The sequence below is a fragment of the Peromyscus maniculatus genome, chromosome 11 (genome assembly GCF_049852395.1).
Source record: "Peromyscus maniculatus bairdii isolate BWxNUB_F1_BW_parent chromosome 11, HU_Pman_BW_mat_3.1, whole genome shotgun sequence".
Taxonomy (NCBI): domain Eukaryota; kingdom Metazoa; phylum Chordata; class Mammalia; order Rodentia; family Cricetidae; genus Peromyscus; species Peromyscus maniculatus.
The window spans coordinates 46,170,728-46,185,706 of NC_134862.1; the positions used below are offsets into that span (position 1 = coordinate 46,170,728).

Consider the following 14,979-nt stretch of genomic DNA (forward strand, 5'->3'; position numbering starts at 1 on the left):
GGCGTAGGAGCGGTGTTTGGCAGCTCGATGACCGGCTGTATCAGGACCCATCCCTCAGGCAGCAGCTCTTCTCCTATTCCATCCTGGGATTTGCCCTGTGTGAGGCCCGGGGCTCTGTTCTCTGATGGTTACCTTCCTTATCCTCTCTACCGAGGAGGCTCTGTGGGATCACCAGCTGTCGTCCCTGCTGCTCCTGGTGCTGCTGTGCGCTGAGCTTTACCACTAAAAACAGGGGAAGAAGAGTCAGGATGGGAGCGGAAGGGCATTCGGATCTAGATTGTGATTGCCTGGAGCCTCGGGGTGTGCGGGGATTGTAGTCATGTGCACCGCACCCAATTCAGCTTTCCTTTTCCATGGGTTCTTCCAGTAACAACGTGAGAGGTGGATTAGAAGGAGGAGAGGTATTAGGAGCTGCTGGCGTGGTTAAGGCATGAGACAGAGCTTGGAGGGAGGGCAGTGGTGGTAGTGGAGGAGGTGGGGAAAGGGATACCCCGTCTTTCATTATTTTCAATTTTTAAATTATGTGTATATGTTATATATGACATACACACACACACACACACACACACACACACACACACACACACACACACACACACATATATATGGCACTCGGGTCGTCCGGTTTGCGCAGCAGCACCTCACTGAGCTGTTTCACCAGCCCCGGGAAAACTGATTTTAGATGCTGATAGCAACAGAAGTGGAAGCCAAGAACGAGTCCCACGTTTTGGAAATGTGGGTGTTACGTTGTGGGGAGGGGAGAGGACAGTTGACTGGACAATAGCGAGATGAGGAACAGAGCCACACATAGGACTCTTCGCAGTGTGATGGTGACAGCCATAGAGAAACCAACAGTGAGCAGTGTGTGCACATGCGCGTGCACACGCTCGCGTGTACAACTATTGCATGCTTGGGATTAAAACCAGGGCACTCCACATGCACGTACTCTACCGCTGAACTTGAATCTCAGTGAACCTGTTATGCACTAAGACTATAAAGGAACCCCAGTATTTAACACAGACCGTTCTCTTAGGTGAATTTAGTCATTTCGTGCCGTGGTCAAGACTGTCTTTTTACTTCTGCCAGAAAGCAGGAGTTACGTTCCAAATGGACAACCATTTGCCGAACCTCGTTAACCTCAGCGAGGACCCACAGTTGTCAGAGATGCTGCTGTACTTGGTAAAAGAAGGAGTAACCACCGTCGGGAAGTACAAGCCAAGCTCCAGCCACGACATCCAGTTATCCGGAGTGCTGATTGCGGATGACCACTGGTACGTTAGTCTCCCGTTGCTCTCGTGGCCACTGTTCATGGCTCCCTGCCTGGGGCGTCTGAACCTCCTGACTCCGTGGCTCTCTCAAACTCTCCCAGCCACCAGGGTCTGCAGCATCTCTGGCTCTTTACAGTCTCTTCTTCAGCCTTAGAGCTCTGTCCTCTGTATCTCTATCCCTTCCCCCTTTTCCTGTGAAGACAGGTGTTTGCACCAATCACAATAGACCTTCAAATGAGTATTTGTGCTTGCACCAATCACAGAGCTGTTTCTGTAGCACCACTCAGCTCTGCTAGGTCAGCGGGAGAACACCCCCTCCCCATCCCCACCCACCCCCACCCCACCCCCACCCCCCACCCCCGGCTTAGATGGAAATGTTTGCTAGAGTTCACCAAGGTTTTCCATACACAAAAATCTTATCAGATCGTTGGAACAGTTCTGGCTGAGGCTGCATCTTCAGGAGTGTCTTAGTTACTGTGATGAGACACGGTGACCAAGGCAACTTCTAAAAGGAAGCACCTGAGGCCTTTCTTACAGTTTCAGAGAGGTAGCCCATGACTACCGTGGCCGGGACATGGTGGCAGGCAGGCAGGCCTGGTGCTAGAGCAGCTACTAAGAGCTTACATCCTGATTCACAGGCAGAGAGAGAGGGGGGAGCCAGACTGAGCCTTATGTGGTCTTTTGAAACCTCAAAGCCCACTCCCAGTGACATGCCTCCTCCAACAAAGTCACGCCGCCTCCTAATTCTTCCTACACAAGTCACACCTCCCCCTAATTCTTCCTAAACAGTCCACCACCTGGGAACCAAACTTTGTTCAACTACATGAGCCTAAAAGGGATCATTTTCATTCAGACACCACAAGGAGCTGTAGCAGTCAGCGGCAACCATCATGTAGTTTTATCAGAGTGTCTGTGGAGTGTCTAAAATGGCCGGTGCCAGCATAAGGGCACAGTCTGGCTGGCTTAGACTGACAGTCATTTTGCTCAAGGCAGCCAGGGCAGCAGAGGGGAGTCCAGCTGCTGCTAATTAAAGTCAAACTGCCCGGTCTCCTAGCACCTCCGCTTGTTACAGGAGGATGAACATCAGGGAAGAAAGGATAAGGAGTTAAAGAACTGGTCATTAGCACCAACTGTCAGTGCCTTGATACACTTAACACCTTCCCGGCCCCCAGGGAATGGGGGTTGCCCTTGTTGCCCTCCCTGATGTTTGCATGTGTCTCCTGATGCAATGGTAGTTCTTCAAGGCAGTTCCCCGGAAAACCGACGTACTGACCCGAAGGGTCCACAGGGAGACTGGTAGGAACTCGGGAGTTCTGAGCTGTGGGAACTATGTGCTGTCTAAGTAGGGTGACATTTTAATTATGCTATCGCAATTGTAAAGTGTAGAAAGCATGTGTAGAGATATTAGGCTCTGGGAAATGTGGTGTTCAATCTTACCAAGTGCTTTCAGATTGTTTTCCTAAATGATTATCCATTTGTATTACCATTATCACTGAATATACCTGTTACTCCACATCATTGTCAGCACTTAGGACTGTCAGATTTTTGCTTGTGTAAATTTAGTGAACATAACGTAGTGTCTCATGGATTCATTTTGCATGTCCTTAGTTAATGGGGTTGTGCCTGTTTTACTTGTCTGCCTAAGTATGTCCTTTCCCATTTTTTCTTAATGATTTTCAAGAGTTCTTTACATATTCTGGGTTCTAGTATTTTGTGAGTTTTATGTGTTGCAAGCATCTTTTTTTTCCCTAGTGTTTGAGTCATCTTTATTGTCTTATAGTATAGTGATTAAAGTTCTTTATTTTAGTGCCTGATATTAATTTTTTTCCTTTATATGATTGTTAATTTCATGTTTTAGTTATGAAAGAATGTTTCATGTAGACCTAGTGGCACAGACCTATACTTTCTCTGAAGACTGAGGCAGGAGAATTGCAAGTTCAAGGAAAGGCCAACCTGAGCACTTAGTGAGACCCTGTCTCAAAAGAAAAAATTGAAAAGAGGGCTGAGGGTATAACTCCATGGTAGAATTCTTGCACAAGATCCTGGGTTCAGGGCTGGAGAGATGGCTCAGAGGTTAAGAGCACTGGCTGTTCTTCCAGAGGTTCTGAGTTCAATTCCCAGCAACCACATGGTGGCTCACAACCATCTGTAATGAGATCTGGTGCCCTCTTCTGGCCTGCAGGGATACATGCAGACAGAACATTGTATACATAACAAATAAATAAATCTTTAAAAAAATAAAAAAAGATCCTGGGTTCCATCCCAAATATCTCTCTCTCTCTCTCTCTCTCTCTCTCTCTCTCTCTCTCTCTCTCTCTCTCACACACGCACGCACGCACGCACGCACGCACGCACACACACACACGCACACACACACACACACACACACACAGTGACATCATACAGATGTTTTCCTTTATTTTCCTCTAGATTTTTGAAGTTTTGTATGAACTAGAGATCAAAATTAATTTCCATATGAGTAATCAATTCTCCCTGGACCTTATGCTAAGTATTTTATTGTTTCTTTTGTGACTATTTATAAAAATATGGGAATCTGTTCTGACACTGTATAGCTCTGATTACTTGGGTTTCATAATGAGTCTTTTAACTTGGTAGGACACATAAATTTTTCAGGCCCTTTTGCTATTCCCTTAATTATGTTATACAACAAGTACCAGCATCATTTACATCAGTGGCAAAGATACAGACCTAACCCATGAATGCGGAGCCTCGTGGGGGGCTAGGACGTCTGTCTGTTGCTTGCCGTGAACTCTCCTGTCCATTTAGTAGACTCGTCAGCGTTTGTCTTACTCATTGGACCGTGATGCTCGTGAGAGCTGCCTTCACATCTCTCTTCACCGCTGACACGTATCAGGCTCCCGGAGGTTCAGTGAGTGAAGACGTCAGGGCTCCTTAATCCCTATGTCAAGGGCCAGATGAGGACTGCATGCCCTGTGGGCGGGATTCAGACTTCTCAGAGAAAGTCCTCCTAGAGGGCTGGCCAGCAGTTGAGGTTTGTAGGATGGTGTTGATAAGGAAGAGGAGGTCCGTCCCCGAAGAAGGACTCAGTGAAAGGAAGCCAATGATCTGGTTGTCTACGTGAAATGGGCTCACATGGAGGACAATGACTTGTAAAGGATACTGGCAGTTGAGCTGGGTTGTCCAGGACTCAGAATGCTGCCTGTGGACCTCTGCTGACGGAGGAGACGGAATAGGAGAGGAGAGAGACTGCTTAAGACTAGCTGCTTCAAACACCCCCTGATGCGAGAGGCATGCCATCAGCAGTGGGCTGTTTTGCTCAGATCCGTTTTGGGGGTGTTTTAATTCAACTATTATTCTCTAATTTCAAATCCTGGAGCCTAATCAATGCCAAAGGTCTTGAGTGAGGACTTGGCTTTTGCTGTAGTTCCCTGTTTCTGTCTAGAGAGCCTGTGAAATTTCCTATTTTCTGAATAAGAAAGACTCCCGAATGTGCATGTGGCGTTTGTAACTGATTCGTCACATCTCCCCATCAAGGTCTGTTTGGTTAGACGGCCACGAACTTGCTTTTGTCTCCCTGCTTTTCCTTCTGCGTAATACCTCACTCTTCCATTAGTAAAGCCGTTTATAGGATAAGTGATGCAATCAGGTACAAAACCAGAAACCTCGAAAAATAAAAACACAGAAACACTCTTGGAGTAACCCATTACCTATATTCGGTTGATTTTGTCCTTGAACTTTTTTGTGTACTTTTTTCATTTTCAGGGAAGGTTTGTTTTAGTTTTTCTCCCCACTAGAAGTAATCAAAATATAATGAAACTTCCTCCTACATTGGCTGATACAATTGCTGGGGCTGCTGGTGTTTTGATTTTGTTTTTCTTTTGATTTTTTTTTTGTTTTTGTTTTTCGAGACAGGGTTCCTCTGTGTTGTTTTGAGACAGGGTTTCTCTTTGTTGTTTTGGTGCCTATCCTGGATCTCGCTTTCTAGACCAGGCTGGCCTCAAACTCACAGAGATCCCCCTGGCTCTCCCTCCCAAGTGCTGGGATTAAAGGTGTGCCCCACCACCGCCCAGCTTGATTTGTTTTTCACCAAACTTCAAAGTATATCTGGAGGAAAAATAAAATAAGTTAAAATTATTTTTGCTATAAATTGGTTGAACTTATTACTCAAGAAATAATCTAAGCAGATTTATTCCCTCTTATCTTCTCTTTTTAAAATGTCCTGTAATTATAACAATGCACTTTCTTTTTAACAGTACTATCAGAAATTTTGGAGGAACAGTGAGTATTATCCCAGCTGGAGAAGCAAAGACATATGTAAATGGGATGCACATTTCTGAGCCCACAGTACTACATCATGTAAGTCAACGGGGGCTACAGTGGGAGTCATTGTTAGACATTGGCGTTCATGTTTTCTAAGTCATGACATTCATCTACATTCATGTTTTCTCTTCTAAGTCATAGCATTCATCTACATTCATGTTTTCTCTTCTAAGTCATAGCATTCATCTACGTTCATGTTCTCTCCTCTAAGTCATAGCATTCATCTACGTTCATGTTCTCTCGTCTAAGTCATGACATTCATCTACGTTCATGTTTTCTCTTCTAAGTCATGGCATTCATCTACGTTCATGTTTTCTCTTCTAAGTCATGGCATTCATCTACGTTCATGTTCTCTCCTCTGAGTCATGGCATTCATCTACATTCATGTTTTCTCCTCTAAGTCATGACATTCATCTACATTCATGTTTTCTCCTCTAAGTCATGGCATTCATCTATGTTCATGTTTTCTCCTCTAAGTCATGGCATTCATCTATGTTCATGTTTTCTCCTCTAAGTCATGACATTCATCTACGTTCATGTTTTCTCCCCTGAGTCACTATTCTGAATTGAGAACTTTTCCACTTCAAAAGTTCTGTTGATTAATACATTAGTAGCCTTCCTTTGTAGAAGGAGAAGTTACAATGATGTGAAGCAGGATTCACCACTGACAGCATCATCGTGCGCCCTGTAAAGACCTGGGCGTAGGAATCAAGCCACGAGGGGTTGAAATCCTCACCCTGCCCTTCCCTATGCTGTGACCTTTGTCAAGTTACTGAACTAGATGATTGAACGACACCGCCTCGTTGGGACACCTGTAGAGTGCTGCCGACGGCTCTCTCAGGAGAACTGGCCTAAACTGCTGCAGCAGACCCAGATAGTGGTCTTTTTCCTTGACTCCTACTTTTCAGGGGTATTGGAGAATTCAATTAGAGATAGATAGTATATAGTTCACACCATTGCTCACAAAGAGAAGGCGCCCAGTGAGTGTCTGCTGATATTAGTAAAGTCCATGTGTTTAGTTTCCTCTCTCTCAACATTAACTATGTGGCTCACCAGTTGTTGTGAGAGGTAAATGAGACTTTTATTATATATACACAAACGCAGATGCAAATGTAAATTACTCAACAGTATTTGGCACATGGAAAATACCTAACAAATAAATGTGACGGCTGCTGTGATTTTAATACCTATCCTCAATACTGTGTCATCTTGAATTGTGGAGTTACAGGAATAATGAAAAAAATAAAACACTAAAACTATACTCATGTAGGAAACCATTGTCAATATTTTATTGTTTTCTTCTCAAATTTTTTAATTTTTTTTCTTTTTCATTTTTAGGAAAAGTTTGTAATTTTTTCATTTAGACTCACCTTAAATTGTACATCTTTTTTTTTCTGTGTTTCAGGGTGATCGGGTGATTCTTGGTGGAGATCATTATTTTAGATTTAATCATCCAGTTGAAGTCAAGAAAGGAATAAGACCGTCCAGTAGACAGACTCTCACAAGCGAAGGTCCAAAAGACTTTGAGTTTGCCAAAAATGAGTTACTTACGGCCCAGAGATCACAGTAAGTATCATCGCTGATGGGAAGCATATGTGTGTGATGAAAGTGTGTGAATCCGAGTTAAATGCTCACAGGATACAGCCTAGTTCAGAGACCCTGAGATACTGAATAGACTGAAGCGAAGGGGCGCTTCATAAGTCACTGGATCTTCAACATGGCATGTTGAAGGCAGCCTGGGATGCTGTCTCAGAGTCTATTGTGTCTTCAAATGGAATCGGAGCATTGTTAGCTTAACCTGAAATACCTTACTTTGGTTCATTGTGTTAACTATAATATTTACTAAAATGTTCACTGTAACATTTTATATATGATATGTTCTTTACTCACTGGAAAATATATTAATTTAAATATCAGGCATCGGGGGCTAGAGAGATGGCTCAGTGGTTAAGATCACTGGTTGCTCTGCCAGAGGACCCAGGTTCGATCCCCAACACTCATATCCAGATAGCTTACAATTGTCTGTAACTTCAGTTCCAGAGGATCTGATACCCTCACCCAGACATACATGCAAGCAAAACACCAGTGCTCATGAAATAAAAATAAAAAATAAAAAAAAAAGGTGCACCACCAGACTAGGTGGAGCTAATTAAAAAAAATTCAGGCATCTGTAATAACTAAGCTGGAAATAATCGTATTTTCATCCCATTCTGGTTTTTCTTGTAGGGACACAATTCAAAACCAGTGAAAACTCTGAAAACACTGTAGATAGAATACCAAAAGTTGAATTTTTTGATTTAAACGTTATTTTAATGTAAAACATCTTAATGGAACTGCAGACTGCTTAGGTACATAAGATATTTACTGTTCTAAAAATATCTTGCTCCTCTGTAGGCTTGAAGCAGAAATAAAAGACGCCCAGTTGAAGGCGAAGGAAGAGATGATGCAAGGAATTCAGATCGCCAAGGAGATGGCTCAGCAGGAGCTTGCTTCCCAGAGAGCCGCGTATGAGAGCAGGATCCGAGCCCTGGAGGCAGAGCTGGTAACGAGCAGAGCTTGCCTTCTCTGATGGTTTCCTAGAGTGGCCTGGGGCTTAAAGTCCAGTGCCCCGGATGGAGCTCAGTGGTGGAGTTCTCGTCCAGCTAGCCTTCAGCCCTGTGTTGACCCACACACTGGGTGTGGTGGTGTGCATCCCGGCCCTTGAGTGGTGGAGGCAGGAGGGTCAGGAGGTCAAGGGCATCTTCAGTACACAGCAAGTCCAAGGCTAGCCTGGGAGACATGAAGTGAGACACTCTCCAAAGAGAAAAAGTCCTTAAAATGGAGCTCGAGGGGAGTCGGATACTAGGGTTAGAGCTACACGTTTCCCAGTAACAAGTTAATGGTAGATCATGGTAATGGGAGAGGAAAACAGACCCCGCCCACCAACACGGGAGTTGTGGCTCCTCACGCTGATTGAGTGGTAACCTTTCAGCCCCAGAAACCCATTTTAGAGGACGTACCCCAAAAGTTGGACTAGTGACCTTCATGTTTGGCTAGATGACTTAACCTGAGTGAAGCAGAGTGCTCCAGGACAAATTTGCTGTGAGTGAACTCTTGTTCATTGGTGACAAAGGGAACTTCTATACCCTCGGACCACTGTCTTTGAAAAATTAATTCTTATTAATGTTGTTTAAAGAGGGAAGAGTCTCAGAGGAAGAAAATGGAGGAAATAAATAAGCAAAAAGCCAATGACAAAATTGAGGAGTTGGAAAAGGCAAAGCAGCATCTGGAACAGGAAGTGTACGTGAACAAAAGGCGCCTGGAGATGGAGACCTTGGCTACAAAGCAGGTGACTTCATGTCTTAGCTGACGCTGCTCTTCTGAGGGGAGCTGCCTTTGATGAAAGAGCCACCAGGTCCCTGGATGGGAATGGCTGACTGCAAGCCTCTGCCCTGGTTCTGCCCTACCCCATCCCCAAACACTCTGGAGGGCACACAGCCCTCTTTTTTAAAGTTCCGTTCTAGTTTTCTCCTTTCGTGTGCCTATAGCTGCCTGTCTTCAGTCATGCTAAATCGTGTACACGAGGAGATGGTACTGGGGCCCAAAATGGAGGAGGAGGAAAAGGAAAGCCTTTATATGGATCGCATCCTGATAGAGGGGTGGTTTCTTAGGAGAACTCAGGGTGGAGCATTTGATACCTACTTCTGTCTCCATGAGGACAGAGGCAGTTTTCTGGGGCCAGTGTGAAACAGCCAAGTCCACAAAAAAAAAAAAAGATAAAACTGGAGCATTAGTATGTTAACATCGTCAGCCACTTTGCTAACATTTTTGGCATTTCCTTCTCTATTGGTGGGTTTTGTGGAGTTTTTTTTAAAGATTTATTTTATGTTTATGAATGTTTTGCCTGCATGTGTGTGTGTGTGTGTGTGTGTGTGTGTGTGTGTGTGTGTGTGTGTGTGTGTGTATGATGTGTATGCTTGGTGCCCAAAGAGGACATAGAAGGTGTCAGATCCCCTAGAACTGGAGTTACAGATGGATGTGAGCTGCCGTGTGGGTGCAGGGAACCAAGCCCAAGTCCTCTGGAAGAGTAGCCAGTGCTCTTAACTACTGAGATGTCTCTCCAGCCCCACGTTGGTGGTTCTTGAGTGTGTTCGCTGGATGAGAAACATCAGTTTCTTCTGGGACCTGTTAGAAGTGTAAATTGTGGGGCTGGAGAGAGAGCCTGGAATTCACATGTAGACCAGGCTAGTCTCAAACACGTGGAGAGTTGTCTGCCTCTGCCTCCCAAGTGCGGGGTGTAAAGGTGTGTACCGCAATGCCTGTCAGTTCCTTGTTTCCTGATCTTAAGGTTTATCTCAAGTAGCAGCCTCGTTTCCTCTTTTCTCCCAGTCTGTGGGATGAGGAAGAGCAGAGCTGAGGTGAGGGTGGAAGAAGCCGCTCCCAGTCACTCAAGCACTGACAGTATCGTGTGCTGCGAGCACACTGCCGGTTAATGTGGGTGGAGACTTCAGGGGCCACACAGCCACTCACATCCTGGGAAATTTATTTAGTTCATGTCTGTTAACTTCAGTCAGCAAATGTTCTTAGTTATTGTCACTTTTGAGCAGTTACCCCCCACCCCCCACAACCCCTTTTTACCCCTGAAGAGTCTTTACTTACTAGCAATGGGAAGAAAAATATTAATTTATGCCATCAAAAAAGCCTTATGATGGGCCAGTGAAATGGCTCAGCAGGCGAAGAGCTTGCCACACAAGCCTGGTGACCTGAGTTTGGTCCCTGGAACCCACATAAGGTAGAAGGAGAGAACTGTATGTACACAGTCATCCCCCAGCCTCCACATTTGCACTTGGCATGTGCCCCCCCCCACAATCATACAGATGTGATAATAAATAAATTCTTAGAATCCTAATAAAGTTTATAAATAAGTTTTTAAAAAACTTTTCTGCTTAATAAAATATGTTAACCACGTATTCTTAATGAAATGAGAACAGTAAAACGAACTTCATTATGGCATTGCCGTGATCGATCTTTTTAGGGGGTGGTATGCATCTGTATGTGCTCATGTGCACTATGGTATGCCTGCCCGTATGGGCACATGTAGAGGCCGGAGGCTGACATCAGATGTCGTCTCAGTCTCTTCTCCACCTTGCTCATTGAGACAGGGTCAGTCACTGAACCCGGAACCTGCTGTTTTGGGCAGGACTGGCTAGCCGGTGAGCTCCAGCAATCAGCTGTCTCCTCCCACAGTGCCAGGGCTACACCTGCCATGACCCCGGATCCCCATTTTATATGGATGTTAGGGGTTCAAACGGAACCCTCATACTGTGCCACGGGTGCTTCGCCTGCTGAGCCGCTTCCCCAGCCCCCTTGAATCTGCTTTTTAAAACACTTTATTTCTGTGTGTATGTCACGGTGCATGTGTGGAGGTCGGTCAGAGAACAACTCTTGGGTCTGATTCTCTCTTTCCACCCTGTGAGTCCCAGGGACGGACTCAGGTCATCAAGTGTTGATAACAAATACCGTTTTACTGGCCTGATTTATCTGCTTTTTAAAAATGTTTTCTTGTGTATATGTGAGATAAATAACATGACGTTATATGATGTATATAAACAGCAAAATGGATGGTATGGTGAAGCAAATGAACATGTCCAACTTCTCTGATTTTATAAATTCTCTCTTTGCATATCCTCATATGCCGGTCTATATGATTGCATATAGGCTTTAGAAGACCATAGCATCCGCCATGCAAAAATCCTAGAAGCTTTAGAAATTGAAAAGCAAAAAATCGCTAAAGAAGTACAAATTCTTCAGGAGAACCGGGGAAACAGGGATAAAACTTTTACAGGTGAGTATATACTGATGTTAACATATGCTTTCCTAAAGTTCTGTATCTTCTTATAATTGCTAAAATGTTAGCTGCCTTTACATATTTAAAATGCTTGGCTGAGGTGGCAATTTAGTGCTATGATGTTTTTCCAGCAGGCAGAAAGCCCTAGGTTTAATCCCTAGTACCAAATAAATAAATATGTAAATAAATAAGTAAATACATACATACATACATAAGTAAGTAAGTAAATAAATAAATAAATAAATAAATAAATAAATAAGGCTTTGTTCTAGATGCTAGGTTTTTTTGTATGTAAATATATTTGTATGAATGGTTTTTAAATGTTGTTTTTAGACGTTGTATTGGCCCTATAGACTGTATGTGTTTCTCCACCCCAGATTAATTTATTGAAATTGTAGCCCCAAATGAGGCGTTTTTCTATTTCTGTAAAAGATGACATTGGAATTTTGATAAGGGTCTAACTGAATCTGTAGATTGTTTTAGGCAGTGTAGTTTTGTTGTTGTTGTTGTTGTTGTTGTTGTTGTTTTTCTTTTTGGTTTTTCAAGACAGGGTTTCTCTGTGTAGTTTTGGAGCCTGTCCTGGAACTCACTATGTAGCCCAGGCTGGCCTTGAACTCACAGAGATCCACCTGGCTCTGCCTCCCGAGTGCTGGGACTAAAGGCGTGCACCACCACCGCCCAGCGACAGTTTAGTTCTTTTAACAATTCTTCTTTAATTTATTCTTCTAATGCATGAACACTGTCTTTCTATTTATAGTTCTTTATAAATTAACCTATGGTGGGCTGGAGAGATGGCTCAGCAGTTAAGAACACTGACTGATCTTCCAGAGGTCCTGAGTTCAATTCCCAGCAACCACATGGTGGCTTACAAATACCTGTAATGAGATCTGGCTCCCTCTTCTGGCCTGCAGACATACATGCAGACAGAACACTGTATACATAATAAATAAATTTAAAAAGACTTAAAAAAATTAACCTATAGTATCTCTTACTTGATGATTTAGAAAAATTAGATATTAAAGAAATAAGGAGGGTTGGGGATTTAGCTCAGTGGTAGCTCAGCGCAAGGCCCTGGGTTCGATCTTCAGCTCCAAAAAAAAGAAAGAGGGAAGGAAATGTTAGAAAAAATAATTTTGGGCTGATGAGATCATTCAGCAGGTAAGAGCGCTTGCTGCCATGTTTGAAGACCTAGACTGGATCCCAGGACCCGCATGGTGAACAGCGAGAACTGACTCCCACAGATTGTCCTCTGACTGCACGTGCACATCATGGAATTTTAAGCCCCCAATTAATAAAACATAAAAAAGTATGTTAAAAGAGAAGAAAAACCTCATTAAACGTAAGAGGGAAGGACAACAGGGTGTTCTCTCTTCCAATATCCCTTTTCTCTGCTTTATACATTCCTCCACATACAAGACAACTCAGTTTACGTAAAGACTATCTTGACTTTTAACTGAAGAAAAGCTAAGTGGTGGTGGCGCACACCTTTAATCCCAGCACTTGGGAGGCAGAGGCAGGAGGATCTCTGAGTTTGAGGCCAGCCTGGACTATAGATTGAGTTCCAAGACAGCCAGGGCTGTTGCACAAAGAAACCTTGTCTCAAAAAAACAAAAAGCAAGCAAGCAAGCAAACAAAAACCTTGTGATACAGGGTTAAAACCATTCATTTAATGTCATTTTTAATATCATTTTACCTTTTATATATGTGGGGGTTTGGCTCACATGTATATCTGTACACCATATTTGTGCGTGTTGCTCACAAAGGCCAGAAGAGAATGTCAGATCCCTTAGAACCAGAGTTACAGATGACTGTGAACAGCTATGTGGGGATTGAACCCGGGTCCTCTGCAAGAGCAGCCAGTGTTCTGAACCACTGAGCTGTCTCTCCAGCCCCTAATGTCAGTATTTTTATGACATTATTCTAACTAGTGCTATATGCTAATGATCAGACATGCATTTTGGTTCTAATTTGTATACATTTTGTGTTAGTTCAGCCAAATTGGAGCTCCATGAAACTCTCCATGATGATCCAGGAAGCCAATGCCATCAGTGACAAATTTAAAAAATATTATGTTTTTGGCAGGTGAGTAGCTTTCATACTCATTGACCTGTTTCTACTTGATTTTTTTAAATTTAAATTTCTCTGAAGTCTATATAGTAGTCTCTCTAGGAAAGCGCAGATATCAGAATCCCTGACACAGAGGCTTTAATAATTCATTTTCAAGAATTTACTGATTTTTCTTTTAGGTTGAAATTGTGTTTATCTGCATACCATGTTTATTTTATTTTTGTCGTACTAGAGATTGAGTCCATGTCCTCATGTCTGTTATACATGTGCTTTATCACTAAGCCACACACACAGTCTTACATTCCAGTTCTTTTTTAAGATGTATTTATTAAGCTTGGTGGTGGTGGTGGTGGTGCACGCCCCTAATCCCAGCACTCGGAAGGCAGGCGGATCTCTGTGAGTTCGAGACCAGCCTGGGCTATGGAGTGAGTTCCAGGAAAGGTGCAAAGCTACACAGAGAAACCCTGTCTCAAAAACAACAACAACAAAAACCAACCAAACAAGCCGGGCGGTGGTGGCGCACGCCTTTAATCCCAGCACTCGGGAGGCAGAGGCAGGCTGATCTCTGTGAGTTTGAGGCCAGCCTGGGCTACCAAGTGAGTTCCAGGAAAGGCGCAAAACTATACAGAGAAACCCTGTCTCAAAAAACAAAAACAAAAACAAACAAACAAACAATATTTATTTATAATGTATATGTGTGTGTACCTGTATGAGTTTATGTGCACCATGTGCACACAGTAGCTACTGGAGACCAAAAAGAGGGTGTTTTTTGGCCCCTGGAACTGGAGTCACAGGTGGTTGTGAACCAGTCAATGTGGACACTTGAGAACGATCTTGAGCCCTCTGGAAGATCAGTGTATGTTCTTTGCCACTCAGCCGTGTCTGTGTGTTGTAGGTTAAGCATTTTCCTTTGGCTTTGTTTTTCAGACATGATACATCCGACAGAGGCCGCTCTGATACCTCGGTTCGAGTTCGCAACCTGCAGCTTGGGATCTCAACTTTCTGGAGTCTGGAAAAGTTTGAATCTAAACTTGCAGCGATGAAAGAGCTTTATGAGGTCTGTGATAGTAAAGTCTCTGTAAACTTAAAAAAAAGGTGTGTGTGTCTGTGTGTGTGTGTGTGTGTGTGTTGTCTGCATGAATGTCTGTGTACATAACATGTGTGCTAGTGTCCTCAGAGGCCAGAAGAGGGTGTTGGATCCCCTGGGATTGGAGTTACAAAGGCTTGTGAGCCACCATGTGGGTCCTCAAAATCAAATCCATATCCTCTAGAAGGGACTAGATAATAAATTTATTTTAAAATTGTAACAAATGCACCTCTTAATAGCTTTTTAAAATATTTTCTTAATTTGTGGGTCATGTTGGAAACAGTTTTCTAAGTACTTTTTGAAATTATTTTTGGGGATTTTTCCTTTACAGAATTTCTGTGCTCTACCTTAAGACTCCAGGAACACAAGGGCCTGGAAGTGAGCCCTGGCTCATCACTGGGTAGTGCAAACAGCCACCAGCACTCACA

The 14,979-nt window shown here is 43.5% G+C and overlaps 1 protein-coding gene across 2 annotated transcripts in view; it reads left to right on the forward strand.

Moving 5' to 3' along the window:
• Nucleotides 1–14,979, forward strand: part of Kif14 (kinesin family member 14) — a 72,090-nt gene that overhangs the window by 28,662 nt on the left and 28,449 nt on the right. For both annotated transcript variants that reach the window (XM_042258240.2, XM_042258241.2), the window contains exons 14-21: nt 1,087–1,271; nt 5,504–5,606; nt 6,976–7,136; nt 7,965–8,112; nt 8,746–8,898; nt 11,268–11,394; nt 13,386–13,479; nt 14,392–14,521. In XM_042258240.2, the coding sequence (XP_042114174.1) occupies nt 1,087–1,271; nt 5,504–5,606; nt 6,976–7,136; nt 7,965–8,112; nt 8,746–8,898; nt 11,268–11,394; nt 13,386–13,479; nt 14,392–14,521 (1,101 nt within the window). The remainder of the gene's footprint in view (nt 1–1,086; nt 1,272–5,503; nt 5,607–6,975; nt 7,137–7,964; nt 8,113–8,745; nt 8,899–11,267; nt 11,395–13,385; nt 13,480–14,391; nt 14,522–14,979) is intronic.